General features: G+C 40.1%; 1 protein-coding gene across 1 annotated transcript; it reads right to left on the bottom strand.

Moving 5' to 3' along the window:
- Positions 1-1,653: 1,653 nt before the first annotated feature.
- Positions 1,654-7,221, bottom strand: LOC105038876 (protein AMEIOTIC 1 homolog). Its single transcript, XM_073251279.1, has 9 exons — positions 7,144-7,221; positions 5,992-6,105; positions 5,305-5,416; positions 5,018-5,109; positions 3,864-4,912; positions 3,649-3,739; positions 3,135-3,218; positions 2,314-2,991; positions 1,654-2,075 (listed from the first exon to the last, which is right to left on the bottom strand). Exons 1-9 carry the CDS (start codon positions 7,219-7,221, stop codon positions 1,953-1,955), a joined length of 2,421 nt encoding a protein of 806 aa, XP_073107380.1. The 3' UTR covers positions 1,654-1,952.
- Positions 7,222-15,951: the final 8,730 nt, after the last annotated feature.

A 15,951-nucleotide genomic window follows, 5' to 3' on the forward strand; every position in this document is an offset into this window, starting at 1 on the left:
TTCTTTCTTCCTTTTCCTTTTTTTTTTTCCCCTTCTATTTCTTTTTCATTCACTTATTTCTTTTTTTCCTTTAATTTTTTTGCTTCTCAATCCTTTCTTCTTTTTTTTTTTATTTTTTCATTCATTTTTTTTCATTCTTTTTATATAGATAGGTTTCAGAATTTCGATTTCATTTTAATTTTATTTTTTTATCAAAATCAAACCAGATAGTTAGGACACAGCTTGGCCTAATGAATTTAAAACATTGCCCACATTAATTAGCTCATTTGGATGCTTGATTAGATTACTCTAGAATAACTTGTGCTCAATGCAGCAAATATTAAATTTTACTTCGACATGGAAGAGATTATCAACCGATTCAATTTTTCCAACACTGTCCTGTGATATTTTGACTTTAAAATTACCACCAAAAGAAGCGGCATGACACAACTAATTCATAATATAAATTAGATCATTTGGAGAAAAAAAATATTCTTAACACACATGATTTATTTTGCCTACCCGGAGTTTCGATCCCTTTCACACTCTCCCTTGTCATCAGTTTTTTCTTGTTGGGAAGTTTTTATCAGGCAGATAAGAAGCCAATGAAAAAGATGACAATCAAATTCAAAATATTTAAATTCAAAATTTGGTTTGAGACCAATCAAATCTTAATATTCCATGCTCGAGTTCGACTAGATAAAAATTAAACACAAATTCAGATGAACTCGATTCGACTCAAATATCAATCGAATCATATTCAAATTGAAAATTGAGTCTTAGCCTATTAATAATAAATATATTAATATATATTATAAATAAAAATAATATTATAAAAATATATATACATTTGAGTAGATCCGCGAGCTTTTGAATCGAATATCCAATTATTTGAGCTCGAGTCAAAAATTTATTTGAGCTATTCATATCGATAATAATCAAGTAGAATCAATCTCGAGTAACTCACAGCAGCTCAATTCATTTGTATCCTTAATAACAGGAGCACTGCAGTGCATATTATTCTAAAATTTTGATGGCAAAATAAGTAAATATGTCAACCGAATATGTCACTGAAAATATTTGGGCTTTCAAACCAATTGATTTTGCATGAACTTTGAAATTGGAATAAATTTTCGTAGAAACCATGATACCATGTCATCGTTGTAATAAATCAATCAAAAATCAGAAATAAGTGAACTGTAGGAACACACCGTGAAGTATAATTTATGAGAATTGATGAAATATATGACAATTGATAAAATATAAAATTTTTATTAATTTATTATAGATTTGATGTGGCATCACGTTGCAACGAACAATTTTTTCCTGAAATTGTTTTGCCCGGTGATATGTTCTGAGTTGTCACCGCTCGCCCGAGTGCATACTGCATACAAATTTATAGCTACAACCTGCAATATCTCACTGTGCCCCCACCGCCCTGGACAACTGGCACATTTCAGGAGGCAATACGCCACCTGATCAAGCTGTGCATTCTGCACGTCTGACCCAGCTGAGCGTGCTGGCAGCTTACTGCGAGCATTCGTTCATCTCTCTCACTTTCCCATCCTATCCAATGACCCGACACTGCATAAGCAGATTTCTATTTAAAATCGCAAAAAATCATAACAAGAAGAATTATTTTCCATTAAACGTAAAAGCTCGGTTTCCGGAGCCCTATACAGATATATCCATGTTCGGAAACACGGACGGGAAGGAGCATGGTTGTCATTTAATTTTTATAATACAAATAAGATCCCGACCCTCCCGCTTGCTTTCTAGTCGTAGTCTAATTATCATGGAAACTGAGGCTAAAAAGTAACTAAGCAACGTGGCAGCAACCAAAAAAAACGGGGGGGAACTTGCGGTAAAGTTAGACGGAGCTGAAGGACCTTTTGTTACATAACAGCATCATTACTGATCTTAATAGGAGATGGAGATCTGTGATTCACCAGCGGATCCTGAAAAATGACTCATCAGCGGTAGGAGGAAGGCGTAGCCAGGGCCAGATCCGTGGTGATGTTGCTCCACCCTCCCCCCTCTGCCGGCTCCCACAACGCCTCTTTCTTGTTATTCTCTCCCAACGGAGACGAAGTCCCCTGCACCCCCAAAACAAAACATAGAATGTTTGTTATATATTAACCTGGATGATGATGAAGAAGAAGATAACGTCTCGCTTTTCTGATCTCCTCTTCCCCTGGTTCTTGATTATTATAAAAAGAAACTTTCTACCCCAAAGAATTAGAAAGGGACATTTGAGTAATAATAATAATAATATATAAATGAAGTCCTCTCAGGAAAGAGTAATAATAAATGAAGGCAGCAGCTGTTACGTACGCGTGCCGTGTGGACGTCCTGGCGGTACACGGAAGGGCAGAGGTTCTCGGAGCTGGCCGTTCTCTCCTGCAGCTGCTGGTGGGCGGAGGGGACCACCACGACCTCTGCCGCGGCAGAGTCGGAGACGCGTGGCAGTTTGGGGGATGTCGGAGGCGGCAGCAGGAGATTGGGCGCTGACGTGGCGGACGAAGCCGAAGGTGGGGTGGGGATGCCCCCGAAAAACATGAGCTGATCCTCCAGCGTCGTGGTGGTGGCGGTGGTTGCTGCGGGGACCATCAGCCCCTGGGCGCGTGGCGATGACGACACGGCCACCACATCCCCCGGGTTCCTCCTGCCGCTGGTGCTGATGAGCGCGGCGGTGTTGGGCCACAGGAACGTCCCCTGGGGTTTGCATATCCTGAACCCGCTCCTCACCGTCCTTTTCCCACCTCCACCTCCACCACTGCCATCGCTGTTGTTGTTGTTAGCATTGGCGATGGTCGTAGGAAGATCAGTGATCCTGCTGCTGCTGCTGTCGTTGTTCGTGCTACTTTTGGTGCTCATGGTGTTTTTGGACTCCTGCTCTTTGCCCCTCTCCTCTCCCTCCTTATCGCCATCACCTCCATCCAGCCAGCCCTTGTCTTTCGTCGCCATCTCCGTTTTTTTGTCCTTCTCGTCCTTGAGTAAGCGGATCTCTTCCTGTATCAAACCCCAACCACCACGCGAAGCATTATGATTAGATGGACAAAATCGTTATAAAAGCTACAATTAACGAACAAGCTGATTTGCAAAGGATCCCGACTCTATATTATAAGAAGCTTGCTGCATTATGTACTGTGTACCTCCAGCTCCAGCAAATGACTGGATAAAGCTGCCATCTTTTTTTCCATCTTGCTGTTCGATTCCACCAAGCTCTGGTATCTCTCCTGCAATCACCACGCGATTGCTTATTAAATGCTACACATATGAAGTGTAAAAAGCAAGAGACCCTCTACCAGGGAAAAAAAAAAGCAAGGGACTCCCATTAAATGGCGAATCGCATGCAAATGTTACCGTGGAACCATGAATTCCTGTACACGACAAACTTCACGTGTTTGACACTCATTTACTGCCACTAAAGTCTCACAACGTGCTAGCGAACAAGGATACAAATTATTGCATAGATATTAAATGTAAAACCCTAGCGAAAACCAATCTCACGTGTTCCTTACGTATTTGCTGTCATTAAAGTGTCACAATTAATACGCCACAAAACAAGTACATGTTAGCGTACTTGTTCTGCAGGTAAAATTTAGTCCTAAACATATAAAGAACGGAAGAAAATGAGAGGGAACAAGAAGCAACAAAAAATCCCACCTGCCAGGTGCCAGAACCATTATCATCTTCCGAGCGAAATTCTTTAGCTATCTTCTCCAGGTTCTTCAGTGAACTCAATTGCTCCATGTTCCTGTTCTCCCATACATATCACCAAAAAAAAAAAAAAAACCAAAGTTTTTTTTTTAAAAAACAAAAACATATACCTACGAGGGAAGGAACTACGAAGCCTATTAGAGAGAGAGAGAAAGAGAGACCTCTTCAGAACAGCGATCTCCTCTCGGAGCTCACTAACCTCCCTTTTGCATTCCGTGCCACACGGGCACGGCGACACGGCATCTCCGGGCTTCCACCCCGGCGGAGGGACCCAGAAGGGGTCCATCACCCCGGCCTTCCTCCGTATCTCCACTAGCTCCGCCGGTTCCAACCAGTACTCCATGGCGCCCTCGGCATTATGCCGCCGCCGGAAACGCTCGGTGCCTCCGGCCACGGTTTTACCATCCATGTGTTTCAGGAGGTGGTCCAGAAGGCCAGTGTCCCCGATGTGTTTTCTCGCCTCCTCCCGTAGCGCCTGACGCATGATGGGGTTCCCCAGCTCCGCCCCCTTCTCCCTCATGATCTCCAGTAGCTTCATCTCCGCCGCCTCATACCTCTCCGACGACCACCGGTCCTTGGACGCCTTCACCCGGCTTTCCTGCTCGCACTTTCTATTCTTCTCCTTCCCATGCCGCGGCTTCTTCCTTTCCCTCTGGTCTTCTTTCTTCTTCTTCCTTTTCTTATTCTCTTCCTTCTCCCTCTTGCAAGCCTCACGAGTCCTCTTCTGTCCAAGCTGCTGCTCCTCCACCACCACTTTCTCCTCCATTTCCGCTCGTTCCTCCTCCTCTTCTTCCTTCTTCTCAGGCATCGGCAACTCCCTGTGCCTTCCGATGTACTTAACCTTCCGTCGGATCCCCCAACCCAAAATCCCGGCGCTCTTGAGGGCTAAGAGGCAGGAACCCATCGGTGTTGGCGTCCTCTCGTCTTCCTCCGCAGCTTCTTTTGTGGCCGTGGCTGGCAACAAGGCTAGAGGTTGGCAGTCGTATGCCCTGGGAGCCACAAGCCAGAAGCTCTCCATGTGTTTCTCCTCCTCCCAGGTGGACGAGGGTACCAGTCTCCTGAGGATCCTCACCGCTTGTTTCAAGCTCATGACGAACCTCTCGTCCAGCTCGGGCTCGTGCCCGTCGGTGGGGTAAAAGGAGAAGTAGTTCCGCAGCGAAAGGGTGCTCGGGAAGCTCACTGTCACGTCCAACTTCGAAGTCTCCGTTACCTAGCATTCGTTGAAAAACTCAGTTTCTCCAACAATATATACAACCAAAAAGAAACAGCAGAAAAAGAAAGGGTCGGACCAAAAAAAAAAAAGAAAGACTTAAACCTTTACGACCCGAATGGCTTTCAGCTGGATCGGAGACTTCGGCGGAAGCTTTTCGTGATCGATTTCGTAAAACGCGCCTATTTCGAATTGTCCTAAAATTATTTAAAATTCCATGGACAAATGAGTAAGTCTAATCTGAGCTATGTGATCATATCTCATGTAACTTCCCAATATGCCCGCGTAAATATGACTGTTGCATTAAACTATGAGGGTATTGCAGGAATAAAAATAAAGAGGGATATAGAGTATGGGATCAGATGGGAATCAAAGGTAGTGGGGAGCAGTACCGTTGCAGGGAGGTGCAAGGCCAAAAACAGAATTCGGCAGCATCTGTCTCCCCAAAGTTCGCCTTCTCAAGTCCGTGCTGGAGTCATTCCTTTTCGAGTAGTAGTACTTCACCTGCGGCCCAAATACTTGCTTTTAATAAACTAGAACAGAATAACCCACCACAAGAATACAAGATGGAAACAGGAAAAGAAAAAAAAAAGAAGACAAGCCACTCGTCCCGTCATCATCACAACGAGTAGCGCCCCCACGCCCGGCTCCCTCCGGTTTCCACCCTCTCGCGAGACAAAATAGAATATCCGATTTTCCCCTGATAACGACCCAAGCGCCCTCCACCATAACCGACTCAAGAATCCCAAATCCTCGCCACAAATAATCGCCGATGATTCCAAGATCTTGCTTTTACACCCTCCCTTTCCCCGGAAACAAAAAAAGGGCCAAATAAATAAATAAATAGCATAGCTCTTCCCATCAATACGATTCACTAGTTGATTAGATGTAGCCCGTCCGGTCAAGATCATTGTGTGATAAATGAACTACTCTTGTGGCCGCCTGATCTTGATCGGGTGGCGACATTATCTCTTGATTTAAAAGAACAAAGTAAAGGAAAAAGAAGAAGAAGAAAAGAATTGAAGGAGAAATTCTGGATTTTTGGGTAGTTTTTTCTGCTTAAGGGAAAAAGGGAATACCGTACTGGTCACGGCGGCCATGGCAGGCAGACCAGAACCAGCTGCGGTGCTGCTTGCTTCCATTTGCCACTCTTTTCTTGGGTTTCCAGCAGAGAAGCAGCGATCTTTCACTATCTGCGAGTGATACAAAAGGAAATTGTTGTGAAAGCTCGCGTATAATATCCAAGAAGAAGAGAGAGTTTTAGAGAGGGTCAGAACCCGTGATACTTCTAAGATAGAAAACGAAAAGGAGCAAAGAGAAGAAAAGAAGCAGACAAAGGTCTTTATTATACTATCAGGGCTTAGTTTTTTTAATAAAAAACTCTAAAATCCGCATAAAACTGGTTGTTTTCCTTTCTTTAGTTAACCAAGCTGTGATAAAAAATGGATCAAAAGTTGTTTCACGGATCGGGAAAGAAAAAGACATGAGGACAAAACAACTGCAGTGGAGAAAGATCTGAGAGTTTCAGACGGTGAGATTTGCTTCAACTTCCAAAAAAACTGCCCGATCGGAGCTTGGACTCCTCAAAAGCGAGAAGAAGAATAAGTATGGATCGGTCGGAAAGAAAGGCTGGGAATGCAGGACTAGCTCAAAACCAAAAGGAGAAAAAGCAATTAATCGCATACGAGATACCTTTTCTCAGGTCGGCGCGCCTCTGTCCATGGGATCCGATCCAAAGCTTGCAAGAAAAAGAAGCACATCTCCAAGGATCAGCTGGAGATTGATCTCAGAAAGAGGAAAAACTACAAAAGTATAGGCGATAACGAAATTCAAGAAAGCAAGAAAGGTAGTAGAGAAAACCCTAGCTCTTCTCTGGAAAGAAAGACGAGAAATTACCGGTAAAAGAGGAGATCTTGGGAGCTCTCGATGGATCTGGGGTTGGTGCAATCAAAGCTCTCTCCTTGCGTTCCTCCCCCCTCCTTTTTTTCCCTCTCCTTGCAGTCTCGGAGAAGAGGAGTTGAAGAGGAGGGTCGAGGTATTGAGCTGGTGAAGACTGTTGGGGAGAGGGGAGAGAAGGGGGTGGAGAAGAGAGAGGGAGAGAGATTGGAACCTTCTTTCTAACAAACGCCAGGGGAGGGGGGGAGGGGTATATATAAGGGGAATAAAAAAATAAAAGAAAATAAAATTACTGTAATAATTCTTAACGGAAGAATCGCCGCAGGCATCATTACCTTCGGCATGGAGCTCTGCTCACGTGCTATGGCGGCAGGCCAATCATCTGAAGAGGTTTTGGTGCCGGATTTGCCCATGCAAGCTGTCATAAAATCACGTTCTCGTCCCTCTAGGACTGCTCAGCAGCTATCAGTTTTTTCCCGAGTTTTTTTTGGTCGAAGATTGCCCGAAGGCCTGTTAATTCATATAAAATATGTTTACAAACGTTCGTTCCAGAGGAAGTGAACAAATAACAAACCACTACATGAGGCACGACCTTTGAAACAAAACTAAACATCTCGATAATCTAGAGCAGGAGCCCATCCCAAAAGTATACAACTGAGAAACCATAGATCCCATCATAGATAAAGTATGTAGAACCCCACAACTTATTTCATTATGTTGGATATCCCAATAGTATATGATTCCCAGCAAGCATAAAAAAGCCTTCGGTAGGTAAAACAGGCTTGGGAGAAATGACAATAAGATTGGCCTCCAACAAACACACAGCATACATTAGTATGGTGGTCAGCCAAACAAAAGACAGCAGAGAAATTGTTGGAATTTGGTTATGGGTACTTCTTATGCTTATGCTCTGATACCATTTTATTAAGGTGGATAAAAATTGAGTGGAATACTCAATCATATATGACAAAAAATGCTTGAAAGAGAAGAAGAATAATATCATAATTTCTATTCATTTCATATCCAACTCCTACTACACATTAAGGAAACCACTTCAATTTATACTACTCACAAACACGTTAATTACTAGAGTTATACGACTCTTTGATCTTTACAATACATTAATTAATATCCCACATACTTTTCTAAGAGACACATATTTCTAAGCTTCTCACACATATTTTTAAAAGTCACAAACACATTTCTAGATACAAGTTCATGTACCCATATTTAATACATCTCTTGTACCTAGACATGCATGAATAATTTCACTCACATAGTTCAATGTAATTTATGAAAGCAATAAATTCATGTTTATCTTCCAACACCCCCTCTTAAACATGAATTTTTGTTTAACTCTTCTTCTTCAACTTCTCATAATTGGTTCATATCCGAAAGAAAAATCTATGACGGCTGAAATATATCTTCGGGATAAATATTCTTTCTTCTTCTAATAATTGCTGTCGAATTCCTTTGCACTATTATCTAATGTCGCCAGCTTTTCTTTCAGTACATCACATTCCTCTATCATTTTTTTTGTACATCTCAGACAATTCTTGATGGTTATATTTCAAATCATATAGTTCTTTGTAGTTCACGTTTCTTACTTCAAAGTCATACATAGTCCTAAGATGCCTGATTGCTTTTAATGCTACTTCTTGCTCCGCTTCTTTCTTTGTACTAGCTTTACTTTCATAAATCACATATCTCCCAGATCCATCATTAAGATTAGTATAAGCCATAAAAGTAGGATCATGGTCTGATCCATACTTTTCACATAAAAATGAGATTGTGGCAAATTTAATTTCTCAAGCAAATCTTTGAGTACTGTTTTAAATGAGATTATCACAACAGTTAACATTACCTCATCGGATACATTGTTCTCCATTGTATTTTACCAAAACTCATAATTCTCTTAGTAGTTGCATTTCTTCAGAGATTTTCTTCGTCTCTTCTACGAAAGACTTCATGTCTTCTTCTCTTGTGGAGTCACTCTTTTCGACTCACACTCTCAATGGATATCTATTTTTTATCTTGAATTCAGAGTATCACACAAGTTACAAACTGCTCACTCAATAGGTCTTCTAGTCCAAAGTTTTCTGCTTCAACTATGAAAAAATATTCTTCCACCTTTCACACCTCTTTAGATTGTACCTTGTTTTGACTGTTGCTTTAGAATCGAACTGGCTCTGACTATTACCGTAGGATCGAATTTGGCTTTGATACCACTTTGTTGGAATTTGATTATGAGTACTTCTTATGCTTATGCTCTGATACTACTTTGTTAAGGTAGATAGAGGAGGAGATGAGTACTCAATCACATATAATAAGAAATGCTTGAGAGAGAAGAGGAACAATATCATAATTTTTATTTATTTCATATCCAACTCCTACTACACACTAAGGAAACCACTTCTATTTATACTACTTAAAACACACTAATTACTAGACTTATATGACTCTTTGATCTCCACGATACAGTATCCCACATACTTCTTTAAGAGACACATATTCCTAAACTTCTCACACATATTTCTAAAAGCTATAAATACATTTCTAGATATAAGTTCATGTATCCATATTTAATATATCTCTTGTACCTAGATATGCATGAATAATCTCACTCATATAGTTCAATGTAATTTATAAAAATAATAAATTCATATTTATCTTCCAACAGAGACTGAGCATGATATAACCCTTTCTACTTCCTTGATAGAGTGACAATTTATATGCATAAAGGAACAAGGATCCCGCTTCTATGTAACTGATTAGCCCATAGCAGCAGATATTATGTGGCAGAGTAAGTAGGCATGAAGCAGAAAATGTCTGAAAATAAATCCCATCTTTATCCTTTATCCCCTACATGGCGCACTTGAAGAAACCAACCCATAGTTGAGAAATAAGGCACTTGCTATGGAATGAACGACGACAGCTTTGTGTAGGAGCCTCACAGCAGCAAATTGGAGACCAATCCACCTTAGTTTGAAGAAGATGACATTGAGCTAACCCAGACAAGTGAAGAAAAGGTTGTGACCTGTGAGAATGGTGAAGAAGTGAAAAAGGTCTTGGCCCTTGAGTTAGACAAACGCACTCATAAGCCTTCCTGCAAGCAGCAGCTAGTCCTTGTGGATGGATGCTAGCTCCTCAAGCTGTCCGCTGACAACGAAGGAGAGTGAATATGCAGTAGAGTAGATAGGAAGCTCTCTAATAATGTAAAAGAGGCAGAACGCAAATACATCAACATAGGATAGAGCTGTATTAGCTCATCTTCTTGTAATTTCTGAGAAAAACAAATTACAGAATGAAAGACGTTAACTATCCCAAACATAGTAGGAGATAAAGTTTGAAGTCTGTAGCTGATTGGGAGATGGAGCCAGTAAGGACAATGTAGTGAGAAGCTGGTCCCATAATAGCTGTAGATAAAGCTAGCCCATAGGGTAGAAGCACTAAGCAATATAAGGTCTGCATACAGAAAATTCCATAGAATAACACGCTGCAGAGATATGCTGACATTGTTGCACAACCTTGAACAAATATAGCAACAAGTGATATTGCTGTACCGTCCCTGAATATGGCACAACATGCTGCAGCCAAATGTAAGATGTTTATGATAGAAACATATCACTAGATTTCTTGTGAGAAAGAATCTTAAAGCATTGAACTTTGGTTTGGGGCCGGGATCAGCATGAATAAGAGAAGCACTCCCTTCTAAGTTGGTAACATGCATAGAGCCAATTGAGGCCGGAAGACATTCAACCAAGCACCCAAGGGAATTAATAAGCCCCAAGCCATCATTGTTCAATGGAAAATATAAAAAATAACCTGAGCAGTGAACTTCGTCCTCAACATTTCAAGCATAAGTGGAACAAGAAACATGAAAGCAAAAACATGACTATGAGCCATGTCTTGGAAAGGATAATTGATACGCATCTGCAGCGAAGATACGGACCAAATCAGATGGTAAAGAAGTGGCACTAGAAAAGAAGAAGTCCCCTGCCAATGCGCGAGTTGCTAACCAGTCAGCCGCTTGGTTAGCCTCCCTTAGAATATATGAAACAGTTATATTTGAGAAACAAGAGAGCCGTACATTGATATCTAGTAGCTAAGGGGAACAATGTGTCTTAATCGTTGTCTTACAAGTGATCCAAAAAATGACAGTTAAAGAATCACCCTGCGCCCAAACGGTATGAGGATGAAAAGAAGAGCTAAAAGTATGCAAATCGAGCCATGCACTAATAAATTCTGTATGGTGCTCCAAAGAGCATTATAGTATTTTCATTTTGTATCCATTTCTGATCGTCAGAATAAATATGTATCACTTGGATTTCGACTCGGTGAGTATTAATGTACATGATTGGTATAGTAAATATTTCAAAAAATAAGATTTATTCATACTAAAATTTAATTAATTTTTTTAAAAACTATTCTCCATGAGCCATCGAAGACAGAGGAAGCATGCATAAGGGGTATGCTCGCCCGGAGGGACGTCAGAGTGAGAGGGGAGAGGACCATAAAGAAGTTGTGCAAGGGGTTGGTGGCGATACGGAGAAGCCATGGCCTTCTCCTCCGCACCATCCTCTTGCTCTTCGCCCTCAACTCTATTTTCCTCGCCCTCTATTTCCTCCTCCATCCCCGTCCCTTTTCTCCTAAAATCCTAACCCTATCCCCTCCCTCCTTCCCCTCTCTCAAGCTCTGCCCTCCCTCCTTTCTTTTCTCCCCTAGTCCTCCCCTCCCCCCCACCCTGCTGCCAACCCACTCCTGTGAGGCCTACTTCGACCATGACTTCTCCCATCAGATCGACCTCCTCTGCTCCTCTTCCTTCGTTGATAGCGAGGGGTGGTTCCGGTGCTACTATAGCAAGACCTGCACAAGCTCCATCTATAAGGGGGCAAAGTAAGGATGGACCTAGGGAGGATCTCGATGACGGACAATGGGGAGGCATTAGAGATGATGATGGGGTGTGAGAAGGAGGACGAGCTCCCCAAATACGAGCCTGGGGCATTCAAGATCGAAGCTGCGGTGTTGGATGGTGGGAGGGGCAGGGGGCGTGATTGAGAGGGGAGGCAGTAGTGGCTCTCGAGGGAGTGTTCTCCAAAAGGCATAGGGGAGGGAGGGAGGGGTGTTCTCCATGGGCGCAGGGGAGGGGGTACGGTGGCGTGCAAAGGAGCCAAAGCACTGGGGAGATGGTCTCCACGGGCATAAGGAAGGAGGTGGTGCCACGGACAATACAAGAAAAAAGAACTTTAGCAATGGCTATTAGTGACGACAATATTAGCGACGGCAAAATTGTCATCGCTAATAACATTTTTTACCGATAGTAAATGGTGATCAATATTTATTCCATCGTAAAAAAAATTTATTAGTGATGAAATTTTTGGCTTTTAGCGATGGCAAGTTATGTCGCTAATAAAAAGTAATTTTATTTTTTTTAATTTAGTTGTAGGATTATGTGCGATGTCCTTAAATTTTTTCTTAAATTTTTTCTTCCCTCGATTTTTCCGTCCTGCCCCTCATTTCCCCCCACCCCCCTCTCGGTTCCCTGCACGCGCTCATTTTCCCCTACCCCCTCTCGATTTCTGGGTTGGCTCCCCCACCAGCGACCGACCCCCTCTTTCCCTCACCTCCGATCTCCCTCTTTCTCCCATCATCGGGTCCCACTGCCCCGAGCCATCGACCGCCTCTCCAAGCTCCCAACTATCGGATCCCATCTACTAATTCTTGAGCCCCTCGGCCATCTCCTTGAGCCCCCGAACCGCCTCCTCTCGGTCGCCTCCGGTCCCCCACTTCACCCGCTATCAGATCGGGCTTCCTCGAGCCCTCTGTTGCCTCCCAGAGCCTCGATCCACCGATCGCCTTCCCGAGCCCCCGACCTGCCTCCCCTCGATAGGCTCCTTGAGGCCCCGTCCATCGAATCCTGAGCCCCTCAACTGCCTTCCGCCTCCTTGAAACCCAATCGCCTCCTCGAGCCCCAGCCGCCTTCTCGAGCCCTAGCCGCCTCCCCCCCAGCTGCCTCCGGTTCCCCTCTTTCCTCCTTACCCTCTCATTCTCCACTTGCATCCCCCTCCCCGGCCCTCGATTTTAATCTCCCCCATCAGTGACTGACGACCATTGACTGACTCCCCTCTTCCCCTCTTTCGATTCTCCAGCTTATGTGCACCACTATCCTCATCGGCACCCCTACACCCACTACAACAAAACAAGTTATTAGCGATGAAAATTTTTTATCGCTAATAATCTATTTTCGTCGCTAATAGTTATTAGCGATAAAATTTTCATCGCTAATATTTCTTCGTAAATAATCGCATCGTCGATAATATTTTATGACAGAAAAAAAAATTTCATCGCTAATAATCGATTATTTATGATGAAAAATTTTTATCGTTAAAAAATTTATTTTTTTGAAAACTATTTATGATAAAAAATTTTAGTCATAAAAAAGAATATTTGCGATAAAATTTAACGTCATTATAGATAATAGATTAATAGCGACGAAAATCTAATTTTTATGAAAATTAAATTTTTATGAAAATCAAATTTTTAAAAATTTTTAATGATGAAAAATTTTCATCGCAAATATGATTTTTTACAACAAAAATTTTTCATCGTTAATTTACAAAATATTAGCGATGTAATTTTTTCATCGCAAATGTAATTATTAGTGATGAAAATTATTTTCATTGCTAATAATTTAATAATATTTTTTTTAAAAATCAAATTTAAACAATATTAGCGATGTAAAGTTACATCATAAATATAGTAATTTTTGACATAAATTTTTATCAGTAATAAATATCAATTATTTATGATAAAAATATTTTCATCACTATTAATTTTATATAATATTTTAATATTTTAAAATTTATTAAAAATTTTATTTATAACTAATTTTCATCATAGTAAAATATTTTTAGCGATCAATATTTTATCAAAAATAATTTCATCGCTAATAATTTATACATATTTTTTTAAAAAAAAATAATTTATAATATATATTTTTAATTTATATTTATAATATTTTTTATAAATTAAAAATAAAAAAATAAAAATAAAAAATTTACATAATAAACTCATTAATAAATTTTATTATTTTATTATATTAAATTAAAATTATAAAAAATTTAAAATAAAAATAAAAAATTATATAAAGATGTCGTCAAGTGTCGGCATCTGCAGAAGGAGAACGAGCTGGAGAAGAAGAGCGCTCGAAAGAGCTCGGACCGATCTGCTGCTACCTCATCAGCTATATCGTCTGCTCCATCTGCGTCATCTGCTTCATTATCTGGATTTAAAATTATTGATGCTCGTCAACACGTGCAACAAACTTATAAGCTTGCTGGAGATCCTCAGTAGCCTATCTCTATATCTCCGTCAGTCGAGCATCGCAGGCAGCATAGATATCAGCCCGAGACGAGAATGAGGATGAGGGAGTAGTGACCCATACTCTAGACTCATAATATAACAAGATCTTATACCAAGCATCTGATCATAGATCTCATCATCTGTGGGTACGATCGAGCCCTCAGAGGTAGATTGGGATCTCATCTCTATCATACGGTCTTGAACAATAAAGTTATAGCTATTTTAATTTATAATAAAAATTAGACTGTGAATGAAAAAAATAATTTAAAAAAATTTACAAAGAGCTCCTGACTCTCCATCATCTACTCTCCTGACCGTCACTGGTGGGTTCGCTGTTAGATATCGATCCTACCAGAAAGCTCGCCACTCTCAGTATTTTTTTATAATTTGAGAATAATTAATTAAAAATTTTTAAATAGTTAAAAAATTATATAATTATTAAAAATTACTTATCATCTTCTCCATGTGACGAGCGAATGACCTCGAACCCCTACAATACGGTACGGTCTGTCTCGTCCAATTCATGGTGTTTTGGACATATCTTCTCTGTATAATTACCAATCAAATTAGTAGATAATAAATTTAATTTAAGAATAAATGATTCAATCATTAAACTCTAAATAAAAAAAAAAGTTTGGATGTGTAACCTGATATGTCGGATCTTCGTAATATCGGCATATGACAGTCCAATCATCCAGACCGCTGTCGCTTTCTCCTCCCCATGATCCTGTATCATATGGTACCAATATTGATAGATGCGGTGGCTATAATCTTTGAAATGCAAAGATAAATGAGCATCCATGGCTCACCGCACATGATCCTCCTCAAAATCAATAATATCAAAAATACCCTGCAAATAACAAATATTAGAATAATATCATACTAATTAAATATTCACAATATAATTTATTTTACCTACAAGTGGATGTAGAAAATCTCTCTCTGAACCGGTACAACGTGACGCCAATTGAAAAATATTACGGGGGCATAGCTGCAGCATATGATGCCCAGCTCGGTCTGCCACAGCTCGCACCATCCTCTAATGGGCCTGGTGTAGTCGGATGGTATCTCGATATGGAGATGCTGTCTCAGGTGCTCGCGTCTCCAATACTTTAGAGCGAGGTTCTTCGATGGACCTCGTCCTCACCTCACTGTTGATGAAGACTGGTCTAAATAATAATAAATAAATCATTAGTTTGATAGCTATCCAAATAAAAAAATTTAAATTTTATTATATAAAAAATATAATAATACCACTCGGATCCACCTCACTAGGACCTGCCAGTGCAGGATCCTCTAGCGATGGAGCTGGTGCGGCAGTGAAAATCGAAGAAAGCATCTTAGCCTTCAGGGTAAACTGTGAACACGAATGTCATCGTCTGTCTTCTGATATCATATCTGTAATTTTTGACATATAAATGAATATAATATTAAATAATAATAATAAAAAATAAATTATATTCTAATAAATAGAATTATATTGCATACCATTATTGCAAAAAAAAATTGAACAAAGAAATATGCATTGTGCTAGTGGAACAAAAAATTATTTATAAATTTCAGCAGTAATACTGAAAAATTTATACAACAAATATAAAATAAAATATAAACAGTTGAGCATGCAAAATAATATTAACGTAAAATAATAACAACAAAATCTAATCTCGAGGAGTCGATAATTTTTTATTTTTTTCATAATTATTTTTTATCTAAAAATAATAAATAATTTTTTATTTTTTAAATATTTACTATCTAAAAATATTTTTTTTAAATATTTTTTC

The sequence above is a fragment of the Elaeis guineensis genome, chromosome 2 (assembly GCF_000442705.2).
Source record: "Elaeis guineensis isolate ETL-2024a chromosome 2, EG11, whole genome shotgun sequence".
NCBI lineage: Eukaryota > Viridiplantae > Streptophyta > Magnoliopsida > Arecales > Arecaceae > Elaeis > Elaeis guineensis.

Excerpts from the sequence above, each read along its gene's own strand:
- LOC105038876 (XM_073251279.1), bottom strand. The coding sequence starts at position 7,221 with ATGGGCAAATCCGGCACCAAAACCTCTTCAGATGATTGGCCTGCCGCC. Across the intron at positions 6,106-7,143 it reads AGCAGAGCTCCATGCCGAAG|ATAGTGAAAGATCGCTGCTT; the intron begins GTAATGATGCCT and ends TATCACTCGCAG. Across the intron at positions 2,076-2,313 it reads AGGACGTCCACACGGCACGC|GGGACTTCGTCTCCGTTGGG; the intron begins GTACGTAACAGC and ends TTGGGGGTGCAG.